Source organism: Papio anubis, chromosome 13 (genome assembly GCF_008728515.1).
Source record: "Papio anubis isolate 15944 chromosome 13, Panubis1.0, whole genome shotgun sequence".
In the NCBI taxonomy this organism is placed as follows: Eukaryota; Metazoa; Chordata; class Mammalia; order Primates; family Cercopithecidae; genus Papio; species Papio anubis.
Window position 1 is genome coordinate 66,668,836 of NC_044988.1, and position 20,798 is coordinate 66,689,633.

The 20,798-nt window shown below is 37.3% G+C and overlaps 1 protein-coding gene across 2 annotated transcripts in view; it reads left to right on the top strand.

Annotated features, from left to right (window-relative positions):
• TDRD7 (tudor domain containing 7) overlaps nt 1-20,798 on the top strand; it is an 81,600-nt gene that overhangs the window by 15,608 nt on the left and 45,194 nt on the right. For both annotated transcript variants that reach the window (XM_003911472.3, XM_003911473.4), the window contains 4 exons: nt 1,074-1,215; nt 2,167-2,380; nt 9,408-9,481; nt 11,826-12,043. In XM_003911472.3, the coding sequence (XP_003911521.1) occupies nt 1,074-1,215; nt 2,167-2,380; nt 9,408-9,481; nt 11,826-12,043 (648 nt within the window). The remainder of the gene's footprint in view (nt 1-1,073; nt 1,216-2,166; nt 2,381-9,407; nt 9,482-11,825; nt 12,044-20,798) is intronic.

Genomic DNA, 20,798 nt, shown 5'->3' on the forward strand with positions numbered 1-20,798 from the left:
ATAAATCTGTGTTGAATGCATGAATGAATGAATAGCTGAATGAATTAATAAATTAATGCTCCATAGAGTTACTATACTGTAATTTACTCAACTCTTTGTTCCCCTGTTTTGGACATTTTAAACGTTTCCAGATTTTGACTATTAAAATACCCTCGTTGCATATACTTGGGTAGGTCACATTTGTTTTTTCAAGTTATATACTTGTACTATAGTCTCAGAAATAGAAATACCGGGCCAAAGAGTAGGAGCATATTTTAGCTTGTGATATAAAGCCTCATTGTTTTCCTGTTTTTTATTTCAAATTAGAGTCAAAGACTTGTAGTCTCTATCTTCAAATCTTTTTTCAATATCGTATCATACCAGTTTTTTTTTTTAAAGATACAGAGCTGAGCTGCAGTGTTTTCAGGGATGTGGAAGCCTGCTTGCCCTGCCTTGCTCTCATGCCCCTGCCAGTGGCAGCCCCTTGAGGCTTCTCCATGGAACTCTATGGCTCCCATGAACACAGTTTGAAAACACCAGGTGTAAAACACCCCTGTGTTACAGCTGAGAATACTTAGATTTGCCCAGAGTCACCCAGTATATCCATCACAGAGGCAAGAGAAGGATTTAGTAGTCTTGTATTCAACATAGTAGTTATGAGTACATACTTTGGACTCAAAGAGCCTCGCCATGTGACTTGGAAGGTTGCTTAACTTTCCCAAGCCTCTGCATTCCCATGTATAAAGTGTGAATGAAATGTACCTCACAGATTATATGATATATGTTTGATCATAGTTGCTTTTGGTTCGTTTGGTAATTTGTACCTGGTACAGTGTAGATGCTTAATACCTATTTAAAAAATAAATGAAATTTTCAGTGTGGGAAAGATGATTCAGTGTACTAGACTATGCTCGATTCCTGTTGCAGAAAATGCAGTTTTCTTCTAGCATTATCAAGGAGCGAGACACATGAATATTTGCATACCGCTTGACTTGGGATATGTAGGCTCACTAAGATCCACTTCTAAGAATTGGCCTCTAGGCAACACGGAATCTAAGAAATGTTTCTCCTCTCCCCCTGCCTCTAATGAATAGATTACCTGCTATGCCATGGCCTGCACAGAAACTGCAAGAATTGCTCAGCTTGTGGCTCGTCAAAGGAGTTCTAAAAGGAAAACCGGGCGTCAAGTTAATTGTCAGATGAGAGTGAAGAAAACCATGCCATTTTTTCTAGAAGGTAGGAGCTTTTTATATGCTAACATTTTTAAGGCTGTCTATGAATACATTGTCATAGGGAATTATGGAAATATTGTTTGTATTATGATAAATACCTGTATCTGTTAACATACATATGTCAGGGGAAAAATCCTGAAGGTAGCATTTCCATTTGAAATTCTTAAGTGAACGTGATGAGCATGACTTACTAAGTGAAGTAATTACACAGTGGGAAATAACTCAGAACAGATTGTAATTGAGCTTGTTATGGTAATATGTAGTTTTATTTTTTTTAAAGCTTATTTCAGGGAATGTCTTGTCCAGAATGTTGGATGCACCAAGAACCTATGATTTTATGTCTTATTTGACAAGTTATGTCTTCTGGTAGAAAACCTCTAGTTTCAGGAATATGTGAATTATGTAGTACACAAAAATGTTATAGACAACTCAGCCTGTGTTTACCGAACACTTATCTCAAGGAGCTTACAATCGGTTCTAAAACTAAATTCCCATGAAGTGGTTCAATGGTGATACAAAACAGTAGATGACTAAATGCCACAGTGAAGATTTAGGACAAGGGAGCAATCATTTTGCATGAAAATGGCAAAAGGGAGACTTGAGCCCAGACCTCAAACAATGGGTAGAATTTGGATTTATGGAGAAGAGATGGGAGGACCAAGATACAGCTGAGTGTGCTTTATTTGCAAGAAAATGGGGTGGCCGCCACTGAAGTGTTCAGTTGGTGAGAAGCAGGAGTTACTAGCCCGTCTAATGGATGAAGAACCTTATCTGCCGAATACTCACCCATCTATTCTTTTCCTATTGACCAACCTTCTAGTGGCAGCCTCTTCATGTTCTTACAAACTGTTCTGAGAATAGACACCCAGAGAAAACATCTGGTCAGGGGAGTGTCATAATGAAAGTGGGGTTTGGGGATGCTAACTGATTTCATTATGTATGCCTAACTTCATAGGAAAACCAAAAGCAACCCTCAGACAACCAGGATTTGCTTCAAATTTTTCTGTTGGCAAAAAACCTAATCCAGCACCATTAAGAGATAAAGGAAATTCTGCTGGAGTTAAGCCTGAGGCTGAAATGTCTCCTTATATGCTACACACAACTCTCAGAAATGAAGCACTCAAAGACACTCCAGTGCAAAGGCATGTGACCATGTCCACGAACAACAGGTATTTGACCTTTGACTAACACAGTTTGGTGAATCTGAGGTAAAAAGTGTTACAAATATATTTTCAGGTTAAGAAAGAAACACTTTCTATTTTATCTAAATTCACATATAGTAGAGACATGTGTCATTACCAGTTAAGTTCGCTTTTCCTAGCTGCCTGAACATCATTCTCTAAATGCATCTCTATTCTGTATTTCATCTGCATTGTTGTCAGTCTCTCCTTGTAAAGTTCATTTAAAAGCTCTCACAAATTGTTTTGAGATACTATTTCAGTATAACTTATAACTTTTTCAGAAAACTTTTTTTAACAATCAATTTTGTGGGTTTAAGTAAAATCTGATGGAGTTTTACACACTCCACTGTGCTGCAAATATCATGCCCATAATTATTTAGTAGCACCAGACATCCATGCAGCAGAATACCAGACTGGCAGTAAAAGACAACCTATAAGTCTTAGATTGGGTGCTGCCATTCACTAGTCAGGTAAAATAAGTTATTTCATCCTTGGGTCTGTGGTTTGTTCATTTGTCCAATGAAAGTGTAAAACTAGATGATCTCGAAGTTCCTTTCTGGCTCAAAACTATGGTTTTATAAGGTAGCTCAGAGGATGGCAAACTACAATCCATGGGCCACATCAGGTCCACTGCCTGTTTTGGTAAATTAAATTTTATTAGAACATGGCCATTTTCTTTGTTTGTATATGCCTCTGGGTGCTTTTGCAAAATAGTGGCAGAAGTGAGTAGTCGTACAGAGACTAGATGGCCTACAAAGCAAAATATGCATTGGTGGACCCTTTACAGAAAAAGGTTGCTGACCCCTGATGTGGATGCATCAAGATCACATTCTTCTATCCTACTTGTGCCTTTTCAAAACAAATTTTGTTGTATTATATTCCTTTAAATTGGTGTTCAAAAATTCTGTTTTGTGAAAGATAATTTTTCCCCCCAGAACTTTCCCCCAGATACTAGAATATTTAGGAAGAATTAACTTTTTTAAAAGGGTAGTTAGAACTGGTACTAATTTTTTATATTACAGAATTTTTAATAAAGTAACCATAAAATATTTTTATAATGGTATACATTTAATGTTATATATAATTAGTTATAATTTTGATAAGGTCTAGAAAATACATAGTTAAAACACAGATCTTGACCCAAAGTACTTGTTGAATCCAGTATGTATGTGACAGAAGTATCATTGTCTTCTCTGGTTGTGTGCCTACATTTCAGCAGTACATTTTGAATGATTTTTTTGGATGTGACTCTAAAAGGACAGGCAACAAAAGCAAAAATAGACAAATGGGATTACTTCAAACTAAAAAACTTCTGCACCACCAAAGAAACAGTCAACAGAGTGAAAAGACAAGCTGTGGAATGGGAGAAAATATTTGCAAACCATATACCTGATAAGGGCTTAATATTCAAAATATAGGGAACTCAACTCAATAGCAAGAAAACAACCTAATTTTAAAAACAATCAAAGGACCTGAACAGAGATTTCTCAAAAGAAGACATACAAATGATCAACAAGTATATGGAAAAATACTCAACATCATGAATCATCAGGGAAATGCAAATTAAAACCACAGTGAGATACCGCCTCACACCCAATAGTATGGCCACTATCAAAACACAGAAAATAACAAGTGCTGGTAAGGATGTGGAGAAAAAGGGAACCCCAATACACTGCTGGGGTAAATGTAAGCTAGTACAGCTATTATGGAAAACAGTATGGAAATTTCTCAAAAACTTAAAAAGAACTATCAGCAATCTCACTACTGGGTATATATTCAAAGGCTATGAAATCAGTATCAGTTGAAGAGATATCTGCTTGCCCATGTTCATTGCAGCAGCATTCACAATAGCCAAGGCATGGAATCAACTGAAGTGTCCGTTAATGAATGAATGGATAAAGAATATGCATTATATCTACTGAATGGAGTACTTACTATTCAGCCTTCATAAAGGAGGAAATCCTGTCATTTGCAACAACATAGATGAACCTGGAAGACGTTATGTTAAGTGAAATAAGCTGGGCACAGAAAGAAAAACCACATGACCTTATATGTGGAATCTAAAAAAGTCGAACTGATAGAAACAGTAAAATGGCAGTTACTAAAGGTAGGGAAATGGGGTTAGGATGGGGGTTGTGGATGTACACAATTTCAGTTAGGAGAAATAGGTTCAATACATCTGTTGTATTTCATGGTGACTATAGTTAATGATACTTGTGTACTTGCAAATTGCTAAGAGAGTAGATTTTAAGTGTTTTTACCACAGAAAGTAAGCATGTGCAGTAATGCATGTGTTAAGCAGCTTGATTTAGCCATTCCACAGTGTACACTTATCAAAACATCACATCATGTTGCATACCATAAATATATACAATTTTTACTTGTCAACTAAAAGCATGAAACTATAATATGACCCAGCAGTTGTGCTCCTGGACATTTATCTCAGATAAATGAAAACTTATGTTTACACAAAAACCTGTCCACAAATGTTCACTGTAACTTTATTTATATTAGCCAAAAAATAGAAACAACCCAGACATCCTTTGGTAAGTGAATGGTTCAACAAACTGTAGTACATTCATCATCACAGAATATGTCTCTGCAGTAAAAAGGAGTAATGAACTATTGATACACACAGAAACTCTGATGGATCTCAAGGGAATCATGCTGAATGAAAGAAACCAATCTCAAAAAGCGACATACTGTGTGATTTTATTTATATAACATTCTTGAAATGACAAAATTATAAAGATAGATGACAGATTAGTGGTTGCCAGAGGTTAAGGATTTGGGTAATTTAAGGGATGGGTATGGCTATACAGGGAGAGCAAGAGGAACCCTTGTAGCCATGGGATGGTTCTGTATGTTGATTGTACTGGTGGGCACCTGAATCCGTACATGTGGTAAATTGCACAGAACTACACACACACATCCATATGCAACTGGAAATCTGAATAATGTCTGAATTGTACCATTGCCAGTATTCTGGTTTTGATATATACTATACAAGATTTTACTATTAGGGGAAACAGTGAAGGGTACATGGGACCTCTAAGTACACTTTTTGAAATTTCCCATGAATTTATAGGTATTTCAGAATACAAAGTTTTCAAATTGACAGCAGGCCGGGCACCATAGCTCCTGCCTGTAATTCCAGCACTTTAGGAGGCTGAGGCAGGAGGATCACTTGAACCCAGGAGTACAAGAACAGCCTGGGGAACATGGTGAGACCTCATCTCTACTTAAAAAAAAAAAAAAAAATTACCTGGACATAGTGGTGTGCACCTGTAGTCTCAGATGCTTGAGAGATTGAGGTGGGAAGATCACTTGAACCTGAGAGTTCCAGGGTACAATGAGTTATAATCACACCACTACACTCAAGCCTGGGTAACAGAGTAAGACCTTGTCTCTTAAAAAAAAAAAAAAAAAAAAAAAAAAAGCCACATATTTTCATTAAAGACTGCTTGAGATGTTGTAAAACATTTTAATCAAGTCTTTTTTTAAGCACATAGTACAATTTGAAAGATACCTTTTAAGAGAAATCTAAATACCACCCAGTGGCAGATGTTATGGGTAACATTTGTAGTTATAAAATCAAAATATCAAACTGGAACAATAGCAAAAACATTTACATCTACTTATGAAATATCAATGTAGTAAAAAGCAGTTAAACCTGTTATGAAGGACACTTACACTTTTTGAGGTCACCAAACCTCTTGAAAAGCTGATGAAAGCTATTGATGGTCTTCCCAGAAAAATTCACACATGTACATATACATATGCATACCTCATCTCATACCAGTAGATTCATGAGCCCCCAAAGCTCGTTCTCAAGAGTTCCAGTTAAGAACTCATGCCTGCCTGTTAACAAATTGAAAAGTTCTAGAAAGCTGGCATGGCTAGTTTCCTGTAGAATAAATTAATAGAGATAAAATGTGTGGGTAAGAGGGTATACATATTAAGGCTCCTATTAAATTATGCTCTAAACAGATTATAATAATTTGTTTTCTTCTAGAAGAGTATGAGAGTGATTATTTTCTTGTATGCCTGCCAACTTTGGGCATCTGTTTTTTGCTTTGCTACTTTGAAAAGTGAAAAAAAGTCTATGTTTTAATTTTTATTTCCTTGATTTTGATTCTTAAGGAAGTTACATTTTTGTCATAGTATTTATTAGTCCATTATAGGTCTTATGTGAATTACATGTCTTTGTCTTTTGTGTAATTTTTCTGTTGGCTCTTTTCTTTTAACATCTAAAAGTGGTTTATAAATTAAAGAAGTTGGCCCTTTGTGGTATCTTGACAGTATTCTCTCAGTTCGTTTAATAATTGTATTTTTTGTATACAAAAACTTTAAAATGTTGCATGCTTACAGCTATCAGTCTTTTACTATGTGGCTTCTACTTTTAGGTATTATGCTTAGAAAAGCATTTCCTCCCAATATTATGTAAAATGTCTTCTGTTTTCTTTTGTAATTGTGGCTTCATTTTTTTTACATTTTAGTCTTTAATTCATCCAGAATTTATTTTATTGTATAGTGTGAGAGTTGTAATCCTTTTTTATTGTTAGCCAGATGTCCTGTATCAGTTATTACACAATCCTTTCTTTCTCTGCTGGTTTGCAATTCTATCTTTACCAGTACTAAGGCCTTATAAACATATGATTCAGTTCCTGGACTTGCCATTCAGAATAATTGATTACCTCTCTATTCTGCAGTACCAAGGTATTCACATTATTATAACTTCATAATAAGTGCTAATAACCTTTACTCTCTACTTCCACCTCTATCTTCTAATTTGGTTTATTAGTTCCATTGTGTGCTTTTATTACACCTACTGCCCTTATCATAACACTTAGTAGACTTTGTTCTTAGATTTTGTCAATACATTAATTATCTATTGCTGTATAACAGATTACCACAAAGTTATTAGCTTACAACAAGACATATTTTCTTACCTCATAGTTTCTGTGGGTCAGGAAGGAAGACATGGTCAACCTGGGTCTTCTGCTTCAGGGTCTCTCATGAGGCTGCTGTCAAAGTGTCAGCCATGGCTGGGGTCTGACCTGAAGGCTCAATTAAAGACGAATCTGCTTTCAATCCTACTCACATGGTTATTGGCACAATGCACTTCCTTCTGGGTTGTTCATTAGTCCCTAGGTGGCTGTTAGCCAAAGGCCATCTTCGGTTTCTTGCCACATGGTTCTTCCCAGCATGGCCATTTGCTTCATCAAAGCCACAAAGGAGAGATTATACTAGCAAAGTTGAAACTACAATCTTTTGTAATCTAGTTATTTGTGATCCCTTCAGCCTTGAAGTCTTCTATTGATTAGAAGCAGGTTACTCAAGGAGAAGGAATTACACAAGGCTGTGAATACCTGGAGGGAAGAATCTTTGAGGGTATCTCAGTAGCTGCTTACCATGGTCCATTTCTCAACTATACTGTATAGTCTCAGAGAATAGGGCATGTTTATCTTGCTGATCATTGACAGTTACTGTCTGACACAATGTCTGGCACATAGTATGTCTTAAATATTTATGGACTAGAAATATGTCTCTAATAACATATGTTTAGATTTGGAAGGTTTTTTCTGGACCAGTCTAACTCTTTGTCTTTTAAGAAACAATATATTTTATTCTTAGTGTTATGAAACTGCCTAGACCTCTGTCATCTTATTTTATTATGTTCGTTTTCATGCATCCCAGCAATTTCCTTTGAAGAGCTTCCTTTTGCTATATACACTTTTTTTCTTTCCTCTCCGGCAGACCTGGTGATGATTGAACCATAGCAGTCCCTTCCATAGTTTCTGTGTACTCTCACTCTTTGCTCATATCCCTCTACCTTCTACTGGAGCCTTCAATGCTTACTTAAAGCAGGGGAAGCTTCCAGTTTACATGTTTTGGGCTGGTGCGCGGGAAGTAGTACTGTCTCCCTACCAGTTCTGCAAAAGTAGGAGTTGGAAATGTTTTTAGCATCTTCTGCTATTACACAGATATATTTAATACACAAATAGGATGGTCTTATAATTGCATATCCAGGTAAGCTTTTATTGGTAGCCTAGAATCTAATCATTTCTTTTAGAATTAAAATACTATAAGAAAATGTGCTTCATTTCAAGGAATTGATCTAATTTTTAGACTGTTCCATACTATTCAAAAACTGGCAGCTATGTGTACTGTGTCACTATCACCCACTATAGTCCCGTACCCACTGCTGGGCAGGTTGTAGTCATTTATTCATTCAGTCATTCTTATAATATTCATTTGCCTTGCATGTATCAAGCACTGCCCCAGGCACTTGAGAACACAAACAATTAAGACACTTAGAGTCTAGTGTGGGAAACAGACATGAATATAAATGGTGTGTGTGTGATTTATTTCTTTGTCTTCATATTTGGAAAAATCTTCCTACATATATCCAGTACAATTTATATAAAATGTATTTTTATGGGTATGAGGTAGGGATCTGTTTCTTTTTTTCAAATAGTTATTTGACCAGTCCCTCACCTGTCTGTTTTGAAATGCCACTTTCATTATGTTCCAAGATATAATGCAAATTGCATGTTTCTAAGTTCTCTACCATTTTACGTATCTGTACAGCTCATTTAAGTGTTGTAACTTCATAATGCATTTCAATATCTGGTGATGCAAGTCCTTCATTTTTTGGTTATATTCCAAAATGTTCTTTGTTTCCAACTGTTTATTTTTGCATGGTCTTCTTTATTCTGTTTTACCAGTTTTTTATAAGTGATTAATTGGAATTCTGACATCCAAGTTTTGAAAGAGGCTTTCAAAGACCTAGTTTAAATTTAGCTTTTAACATACTTTTCTCTGAGTGAATATGAAACATGAAAGATGATGCCAGGTTTTATTTTTATTTTTTCTGATTTTAAATTATTTTAATGACTTGTTTTGCTGTTAAATGCCACTAAGACTTTAAGTGAAAAGTATAGAGTTTAAAACTTGGTTTAGACTTTGCTATTTACATTTATTTTACCAATTTTTTTTTTTAATACCTTAGGTTTAGCCCAAAGGCGTCCCTTCAGCCACCTTTGCAGATTCATCTCTCAAGAACCTCTACTAAGGAAATGAGTGGTATGTTTTCTAAACATTTTTGAGATATGTATTGGCTTCTGGAGCCAAGAAACATCTGGTGGTGGCTTTTGACATTTGCTCTCACCTTCTGCTGTTTGGAATATATCTTTCCTCCCCTTTTTCCTAATTTCTTTACATCATGAATCGCAGTGATCTTAAGAGAAAATGGTGCCTCCCAAAGATATCATTATTATACTGACTTGAGGCCTTCCTTGCCCCAGCCCTACTCTGTGTCACCTCCATGTGTGGCCTGCAAAGATGCTTGTGTCCCTTACCCTGTCACCTCTTAGGGGGTGCACCCCTGAGACTTTGGAGGCTGAGTCCTCACATAAAGGAAACATCTGCTGTAGATCAAAAGTGCATAAATATGGTACTTAAATTTATAAAAGAGTTTCAGATACTCTACCACTTAAAAGCTAGCACCCTAAACTGTGTGCAGTTACCACTAATCATCTAAATATGAATATAAATAATTCTTTGGGTTATAGAATCCAGGCAGGCTGTTAAGAAAACAATAGGAGACATAGTATAAGTCAAAGAATCTGAAGGTTAGAAATGCAACCACTGGTTACCTTTTCTTCTCCAACCAATGTGTAAATCCCCTGCTCATAGACCCACCCAGGGAGACAGTGTTTTCGTATCAGTGCTTATGGTGTGTGCAATGTAAGTGTGATTTTACATTATTTGCTGGTTTAAGTGTGATTCTTTCTTAGTTGAAATCCTTTTTTTTTTTTTTTATAATAACACATCTCCAGTATTTCTTAATGGAAATTAATTGAACAATATTTTTGTTTACATGAATTATTTTTACATAGGCATTTTCTGAAACATGACTACATGGTAAAGTTGAATATCCTTTTAGAAGCTTAAATTAGTATAAACTATTTCTACAGAAACAAGAGAACTTACTTCAGGAGGATTGCAGTTCACCCGGCAGAGCTGATATGCACACATGTGTACACAACCTCTCCTACATGATGGACACCTCCATTACTACTTTAATTTGTTTAACAAAAGGTGCAGGGACTTAGATGGCCCCAGTGGCCCCACAGAGCAAGTGCGTTTGCAGACACAACTGTGGGGCAGCTGCTAACACACTCTCATTATGGGAGGGTCTGGCCAGTTATGAGAAACTTAATCTTTTCCTCCTTCCAAGTCCTTTTATATCATTATTTGGGAAGAACTTAAATAAATTAGCTATACCCTTAATAGGAAATATATGTGGATATCCTGGAGCCTTCTTTTCTGTGTGCCAATCGAAGACTTAGCAAGGCCAGATCTTGCCCTTTGGTGGAAGAGCAGAGTCAGCATCCAAGTGTCTTCAAGGAATAGCTCACTCTGGGCTTCCTGGCATTCTCAGAGGCAGCATCCCCAAATCACAGTGTCTCTACCTGCAAATTAAAATAAAAATTACTGAATCCCAGCAGAGATACTATCTGGTTAAAATATGCAGATATTTTGCATATAGATGGTAATATTTAATATACTCAGATCTATATCTCAGTGTAATTTCCTAGAGGTTTGGAATAAATTTCATAGTTCTTAAAATTCCAGGACTGTCAGCTATAGTAAACACTCAGATTTCTTTATTGTCTGGGGATATTAACTCTCACATTCTAAGTTTTAAGTAAAAATGAAATGTAAAAGAGCTATAAAGCCAAAACTTTATAAATACACACTTATGAAAGATAAATGATTGATATTGGGGAAATAAAAGTTATCTGTGGGTTTCAAACCTTTTATTTATATTTATAAACTGAGGCTAGGATGATGATTATTGTAGATGGATCAATTTTTTAACTTTTGTGTATTGCTAAATTATTTGTTTTCCATTAATAAAGGTGCATATTGATCATAATATTCAAACTCAGGCAGTTTTTAATCTTCTACAAAACTTGTATAAGATCAAAAGTTATTTGATCTGTTAAGGCATTATTCCTATGTTCTGTGGAATATAGCTTTAAATTCAGTATTGCCTGTAAACTAATATATAAAATGTAATCTTCCTCAGCAGGTAGAAAACAGTTGGTTAAATAATTTGATTATTCTTTACATAGCAAGATCATCTTGATGTTTAAACTATGAAGCATCCTTGTAAAATAAAGGGACTAGGTTCCTTCTTTGGGTGTTTCTTGACCCACAAGAAACACTGCTGGTTATTTCAGGGTTAAAACTTAGAATGAGGTTGTCATGGTGCTGCTCTGCCTAATCCTGCTCCCTTCTAAGTCCTTTGGCTACCACAAGCCCACACTATAGCAAAACCTGAAGATGCAAATATTAAGTAATGGGGATAATCTAAAATGTTAAGCATTTTGGTTAATTCTATTATTTTTTTAATTTAAAGATAATTTAAATCAGACTGTTGAAAAACCCAATGTCACGCCTCCTGCCTCTTACACTTATAAAATGGATGAGGTTCAAAACCGCATAAAGGAAATACTAAACAAGCATAACAATGGCATTTGGATATCTAAGCTTCCACATTTTTACAAAGAGTTATATAAAGAAGACCTTAATCAAGGAATTTTACAACAGTTTGAACACTGGCCTCATATTTGCACGGTACGTTTTTCCTTATTCCTCCCTTCTGATACCTCCTCCCTGCCCAACTTTGAGATCTTGAGTTATTAGTCATATCGCTTTTATCCCCGGAACACAAAGCACTTTACATATGTTACCTCATTAATCTTTAACTCTTAAGATTAACGTATGTCAGTTCTTATTTATAGAAGTATGTCAAAGTTGAAGGCTCGCCTACGTTGTAATTGCTATTTTTATGTATTTTGTTTTATGTCATTTTTAAAATGCATTTAATATGTGATAATATGTAAATCATTTTATAATGATTGAACTGTTACCAGTAAACACTGATAACTTTGCCATTTTAATAACCTGAACTTATTGGGAAGAATTGTTTTATTAGCCTCAAATTTTATTTGCTTACTCTTGAGCATTTTTAAAGACTTTTAGCTGAGCAAATTTTAGTTATTTTGACTAATTATATATAGAGTTCTTAATTTTTATTTTGAAATTATATAGTGTTTACATTAAAATTTTTACAAGCCATCTTTAGAGAGAAAATTGGAAATTAGAAAAAAGAAAAAAATTAAAAATGGTTTATCAATTTCCATTTCTATTCCTACTTCAGAGTCTGTGACTATAAGATTATGGATCAGCATAGTTTATTAAAGATATTCGTTCAGCCAGAGATAGAGACAGCTGGATTCTTACACCAAAATAACTAACTTTTAGATGTTTCTTAATGTTTTTGCTTACATAAAATATATTTAAAATATAACTGTTTTAAATGGTCACATTAACAGCTACTCGATGCTTCTAGGCTTGTAGAATTAAATATGCATGAGGATTATGTATGCTTTGGTAGAGGGCTTTTATTTCTTTAACATATATTTTGGCCCCCAAGCCTATTGGGCAGTGTATCACTATATTCCATCCAAACAATGAGGGTCAAAAGCAGAAACACAATATAACTTTCCTGTCTATATACTGTGTCTATTACCTTTGTTCAGATGTAATCAATACCAAGTATTAGGTTATGGTAATTTGCTTAGTGAAGTGGGATGCCAGAAAACACTAATCATATTGATGTCTATTGATACCTTTCAAAACTGTTTAACCTCTGAATATTTTTTAACAGACTGTCGTTAAACAGTTTTAGACAGTTAAACCATGGTTGTTTTTAAACAACTTTAAACACTTACACAACGGTTATTTTCCCTCTTCTTATAACTCCTTTTTTTCACCTTGCTACAAAGCAGAAACACTGATACCATGCCTAGGACAGATGTTACTACAAGCAAGGTTAGATAGTCTCAAGGCAGTGCACAAAGTTTAGGATAAGACAGAAGTTGGTAATGGGTATCGCTCTATATGGCTTGTCTCTCTGCATGGCTTGTCATGTAACTGAAGGAGAAATCTAAGTGCAGTGCATTTTTTTAAGCGTTTTTTCCTCCAATCATATAAAATATATTAAAAGATTGAAAAATAAAGTTATAAAAGAAATAAAAATCACCCATCATGCTACCATCCAGAGTACTACTTACAGGAATTTCCATTTGAATATCAGAATGCACAGCATCAGCTTTAGGAACCAAATAGCAGCTTTTAAATTTTATCTTCAGGGAGGTTCTAATTAGTATGCTGTAAGCCACTTCACATGGATATTGGAAAACATTTTGATGCAGGTGGAAGGATGCTTTGAATCTGTTGTCCTTAACCTTTTGGGTCTGTCCAGTAGTGAAATGTGTACTGAGAGTTTTCAAAGCTAGGGAGAACACAGAGTTATTCACAATGATGAGCCAGCTCCAAGGTATTCCTAGACAACTTGTGAGGGAAGTGGAAATTGTGCAGAAGCTGTCTTGAAAAGGCAAAGATTCCAAGACAGTAAGCCTACAGATCAAGGACACTGCACTCTAAGAGTTCCCATTGGGTCCTAGGAGGACAGCAACACCTCTTGGCTGTTCTAGAGCAGTGGTCTTGTTAATAGTGCTCTTGTTTAACTGTTGTATTTGACTAGTATTTATAAAATGCTTCTGTGTGCTAGCCACTGACCTGGGTGTTAGGGATAAAACAGTAAACAAGACAGACATGGTCCTTGCCCTTATGGAACTTTCTGTCCAATGGAGAAAATAAACATTGAACAAATAATGATAAGCCTGCAATGGTTATGAAGGAGAAGTACAGGATGCTGAGGGAATGTCTAAACAGGAAACTCTGCATAGTGTGATGAGTCAAGTAAAGCTTCCAGAGGAGGTGGCTGTTAAACTGAAACCTGACAGATGGGTTAGTGTGAGTTAGGTAAAGAGGGAGGAGAAAAGCACCTCAGACAAAAGAAACAGATTGCACCAAAGCCCTGGGATAGAAAAGCATAGTATTTTCAGGAAGCTGAAAGAAATTCAGTAAGAGGAGAGTTGCTCATGAAGAAGCTGATGAGGCAAGCAGAGGCCAGGTCACTTCACTGAGTCATCGTTTGGTGGAAACAGCAGGTCTCAGCCTTGAGGTCACCCAGGATCCATGGCCTCTGGCTAACTTTGATTTCTAGAAAAATTACAAAACTTGGTCGGGCACATTGGCTCATGCCTGTAATCCCAGCACTTTGGGAGGTCAAGGCAGGAGAATTGCTTGAGGTGAGAAGTTTGAGACCAGCCTGGGCAACATATCAAGGCTCTGTCTCTACAAAATATAAATTTAAAAAAATTAGCTGTGTATGGTGATGCATGCTTGTAGTTCCATCTACTCAGGAGGCTGAGGTGGGAAGATTGCTGGAGCCCAGAAATTCAAGGTTGCAGAGCTATGATGGCACCGCTGCACTCCAGCCTGGGTGACAGCATGAAACCTGTCTTAAATTCCAAATCTTGCAACAATGACTGCTGAACACCAGAGATTTTGTTGAAAATTTCTACTCTCTGAAACTGATAAAGAAACCTCTCCATTCTTACATTAGCCACAATATCTTTCTCCCATGTCTTGCCTGAAGCTGTTAGAGAGCTGAGGGGCTCACTGGTGGGCAGAACTAGATGCACTCAGCTAAGGAGAATTTCTGTCAGTAGCCCCAAGACCTACTGATAGGCAACCAGCAGGTAGCTATTCTAAGTTGGGCTGGAGGCAAACCAAGCCTTAATTCTAAAACATAACATTTTGTGAACAACAAAATTATAGAATATAAAATGTTGTGAATGAGGAAAAATTGCCTAATTACACTAATTATTCATAGCTTCTACAAGGATGTTTTACTCTTAATGTTTTTATTATATATCATTTTCCTATTCATTAGAAATCACTGAGCTTTAAGTTATTTCATATCTAATCCTGCAGACTCTTAAAAATTCTTAAAATTCTGAGTTGCATCAGTATAGCAGTTTCTCTAATATCAAAGGAGGCAAGAATTTCTGTCACTTAGAGATGTTTTTATATTTTGGGATGTTCAGGAATCTAACTTAACTTTAATTATGGTAATTAGTTGTATGACATAATAAAGCACCTTTTAGCCCATGTAAAATGAATTGCCTTTTTAAAAAGCCTGGAACTTCTGGGGTAAAAACAAACAACTTGGATTTCTAAGGAACTGGAATATAAACAACAATCAATATCCTCAGGCTTAATGGTATTGAATATACTCTATGTGTTGAATATATTCTAAATAGCAATGCCAGCAGAAGCAGAAGTGAAGAGGTAAACTGAAGACTTGGAAGTATAATCATAATATTTTTTAAGTGGAATCTAACTTATTTTCCATTTTTTCACCAGTGAAAATAAATATGTAATGAACACATGATTGGAACAATTTTTACATTTAAATTCAGTGAACGTCTGAGTAGAAAAAAGATAAAATAGCACTGTTGTAAAATCAGAGTAGCGAAGTTGAGGAATAATGAGAAGTTGCTGTTCTGGAACTTGAAACAGAAACTACCCATAAGGCCCCATAGTACACTAGAAGGAGTTTGGGCTTTGAGGTAGATTTTTACCTTGTCATTTCTTAGCTGTATACCTTTCAGCATATAGACCATCCTCTCAGCGCCACAACCTGCTCTAAAATGTCACTAATTCTACCCATGTCATAGGGTGGTTGTGAGAATTAGATAAAATATATAAAGCAGCTATTAATGTCATATCAGAAACATAATAGGTGTTTAGTAAAAGGCAACTGCTGTTAATTTTTGAGAGGTACCCCAGCCTAAAGCAGGCCAAAACCCACTGCTCAGTCAGAGACATGCCCAGCAAGCTCTACAAAGGAGCTGAATACAAACAGAGGAAAAGCTAAGGAGGGAAACACAAAACTTTAACTTGAGAAGAAATAAAGAGCAGTGGAGGAAATGAAGTCAAAATAAACGCCAAGCTAAAGAGATGTTTCCTGATGTTTTAACAGTCCATGAATGGATTCCAGTCCCCCTACCCTCCCTGCACCTGCCCCAACTCCTGCCAGAGGTAATGAGAGCAAGGAACGTGTCCAATGCACATTGAAAGCCACAGCCACTGGCAAGTAGCAATTCCAAAAAGTTCTGCACATGTTCAACTAGGAGAAGACTCCATTATCTTCCTGAAGGAACATGAGCAAGAGGCCTACCCTCAGGCCATGCTAAAGGAAGATGACTTGAAATTTATCCTAATATAAATAATTGCAATGTGTGTCTAAAGACAGCATTGGTGAAAGGTCTTTCCTAGTTAAAGGGGTGGGAGTAAGTGGAAGTGTTGACCTTGAAGTACATAGAGTCTATTAAATGACTCATCTACGATGGCGGAGAAGAGTTTCTCTGAGTAGATGGTTTGTCAGCAGTCAAGGGTTACCCTCTACAAGGATCTTTTTACCTTTATCTTTGATTAAGTCTTTGTGGAATATGTTACAAAACCTTAACTTTCTCAAAGAGAATTGACTGAAAAACTGTAACCATTTCTGAATATCTTGGACTTATCATCACTAGCCTCAGTACATTCTGGCAGAGATGGTTGTGGTTGTAAGTGATAGGGAACAGTGGATTGAATGGGTTTAGCTCCTGCATACAAGGTACACCACACCGGCTGCCCTTACATGCTTCATATCTGTCCTGATCAGTGCATCTGCATTGTGACACAGTGATGCCATTGGGGATCATTTCCCTATCTCTTTTCTCAGTTGTCTGATTTTTCCAGCTTTAGCATAAAAAGGCCACTTCTTAAGTCATCAGCTGGTCAACCTTTCTGTGAACTGGCTGATCATAGGGTACAAGCTTCTGGGCAGTGACTTCAATGTTTTAGTTGTTGCTAGGCACTCAGGGATCTTTTATTCACTACTGAAGTCAAGTTTTAAAATGGGATTATTTTTTGTTTTGTTTTTCTTTGTTTTTGGTTTGTTTTGAGCTCATAACCATTATTAATGCTTGGAGTGCTAGAAAGCAGGTCTCTAGGTAAATGTGATTTTGTTGTACTCTCAGGTTTGTATGGGGTGGTGACCATATAAAATGAAATTTAGAACTTAATTTAAAGCTTCAACAAAAAGGACTACTACCCTGTAGAAACAAAACTGTGCCCATACAAATGCTGTGGAAAGCTTGATTTAATTGGACAATACCAATTCTGTTATAGAACCCTAAAGAATATTCTAATTTAGAAGAAAGAGTAAGCTTACCTCAGAGGCCCATGCTAAAGAATTAGCAGGTAAGCCTTCATAGACTCAAAGGAGTTTGGCTTCAAGAACTTTTAAGTTTACAGCACAGGTAAAACTAGAAAGAAAGAAAGACCCTTAGAGTTAAGAAGAAGCAAGTTTCTAGGCATATAGGATGAAGACTTTCATTTGTCTGAACAAACAGACTCCTGAAGAAATTAATATTTTAAGTTTTTGGGCCTGTTTTGGAAAAACACTGAAACCATGTTTTTCCTCTGCTCTCACACCACAACAATCAACACAGAAGGCTTCTGTGACCAAGTGTGGGCGTTTTCCCCACAAACCAAGCAGTGGACACCAGCTGGGTGCCCTCTAATTTAATACCAACACTGTCTACCTGGAGATAGCATCAGATCCCACAGGGTAAAGGCTCAGTCCCCAAAATTGCTGCTCCTCTGCACATACACTAGTTGCGCAGATCCAGGCCTCCAGAACTTCTGACTGACCAGCTTCAAATTGGGGTTCCCAAAACCTCCTCTTTGGGTTTGATTAATTTGCTGGCGTGGCTTGCAGAGCTCAGGCAAACAGTTCTATTTACTGGTTTATTTCAAAGGATATTACCGAGAATGCAGATGAAGAAATGCGTAAGTGGAGGAAGCAGCATGGAGCCTCTATGCCCTCCTTGGGCCTGCCACCCTCCAGGCAGCTCTCCAAACCGTCCTCTTGGGTTTTTATGGAGGCTTCATTACGCAGGCATGATTGATTAAACCGTTGGCCATTGGTGATCAGCTTGACCTTCAGTGCCTCTTCCCTCCCTGGAAGTTGAATGGTGGGGCCAAAAGTTTCAACCCTCTAATCCTGCCTTGGTCTTTCTGGTAAGCAGCCCCACCCTGAAGCTCTCAGTCAGTATTAGCATACAAAAAGATAAGCTCTTTGGAGATTCCAAGGATTTTAGGAATTGTATTTAGGAAACTGGGAAGGAAGACCAAATATATATTTCACGGTATCACAGCCTCACATCTGCCAAGCCTAGTATAGCTGCTCCAAACTTACAGAAACCCAGAATGGTGTGAGGGAAGTGTCTCATTCAAATTGTGATTCCAAATGTGGCAGAAATCAAGCTGATTATAATGAACTTACAGGAATAGAAAGTTTAAGGCATATTAGGTACAGCATCTTCTGATGATCAGCAGAGGAAGGGGCTTGACTCCATGGTGTAGGGAGTTCATCTTTTATGTTCCCTGTCTCTCCTGTTGGAGGTGGGGGTGGGAGTGTACACATGTTCTGTGAAGTTACAAGTCATGCTAGTTCTCAGTCATTGGACTGATGGATTTTTTGGGTGGACATTCAGAACCAAAGAAAAAAATACAGAGCCACAAAACAAAGAAAACATGAAGGACAAGGATAGGAGTATGGTCCTGAGTCTTCCCCCACAGTAGAGGAAGCCTTCTGACTCCCTCCTCAGGTATGTGCCTGAATCAAGTGGACTAAAGGAACTAGATGCGTAAAAGTTCCCTTTTGAGAGATCTACCTGAAATGGTTAGCAGTAGATTATCACACTAAGGAAATAATAAAAGTCATGTTTCAAGTAGATGTTGGCTTGCCTTGGTCATTTGTGAAGACCATAAGATGGCTGTTCTGTCCTGGGAGATGACGCAGGAGATGAACTTGTAAGTCTTGTCAGATGCACCAGAGCCCAGTAAATAATGGACACCACACCGTAACTCACATTATAGCAATTCTTTATCTTTAGCAAGGTTCTTGTGGGATAGATATAGTAGTAGGTCACTTTCCTAAACCCATTTGCCAGAAAATTAAAAAGAGGTGGCACTTTTTGTAGATGACAGATGGTGATCACAGTAGAATGCCCAGGAAAAGCAAATTTCTATTCATATGAAAATTTAGAGAGTTTGAGCTGGGTGATATTGTAAAATATATATTTGGCCTTCCCTGTTCTCTGGCATACCATTCCTAAAATCCAAAATGACTCTTCAAAGTAATGTCTTTTTTTTTTGTTTAAACTAATGAGTGACGACTGGCAACCCCTAGTAGCTTTAGGATGGGGCCAGTCACCGGAAAGACCAAGGCATGATTAGAGGATTGAGACTTTCAACCCCAACCAACCTCTGGGGAGGGTAGAAGGCCTACAGATTAGGTTGATCACCAGTGGCCAATGACTTAATCATCATGCCTGTGGAATGATGCCTCCATAAAAACCCAAAGCAGGAAGAAAGCTTCCAGATAGCAGAACATATGGAGCTTCCTGTAGGGTAGCAGAGAGGGCACGGAAGCTGCATACCCCTTCCGGCATACCTCACACTAAGCATCTCTTCTTTGGTATTTTTTGTAATATCCTTTAATTTATACATATATCTGCCACACACACACGTGTATTTTTTTAGAGACCGGTTTTGCTCTGTCCCTTAGGCTGGAGTGCAGTGGCACCATCATAACTCACTGGAGCCTGGACATCCTGGGCTCGAGCAGTCCTCCCACCCCAGCCTTCCAAAGTGCTGGGATTATAGGTGCACACTATCACATCCAGCTAATTTTTTAAATTTTTTTGTTGAGATTCTCACTATGTTACCCAGGCTAGTCTTCAACTATTAGCATCAAGTGAGTGATCCTCCTGCCCCAGGCTCCCAAAGTGCTGGGATTATAGGCGTAAGCTGCTGCACCCAGCCATATCCTTTATAGTAAACCAGTAAACATGTTTCCCTGATTTCTGTGAGCCACTGTAGCAAATTAAAACTAAAGAGAGGCTCTTGGGAACCGCAGCTTGATCCAGTTGGTTAGAAGTTCCAGAGCCCTAGGCTTGTAACTGGTGTCTGAAGAGGAGACAGTCTTGTGGGACTGAGCCCTCAACCTGTGGGATCTGACGCTGTCTCCGGGTAGATAGTGTCAGAATTGAATTGGTGGAATTCAGCTGATATCCAATGCAGAGTTGATTGCTTGATTGGAGTGGGGAGACCCCCACTCATTTGGTCACACAAGTCTTTTGTGTTGATGATTGTTGCTGAATGAGAAAATAGGAAAACATGTTTGTGTTTTCCATACTCATAACTGAAAAAGAATTATATTTGCTTTAAATTATATATATATTTTTAACTTTAAAAGGAGTTTCATGAATTGTTGCCTTTGAATTGAGAAACCCCTCAGCTGGCCTGGCATGGTGGCTCATGCTTGTAATCCCAACTACTTAGAAGGCTGAGGCAGGAG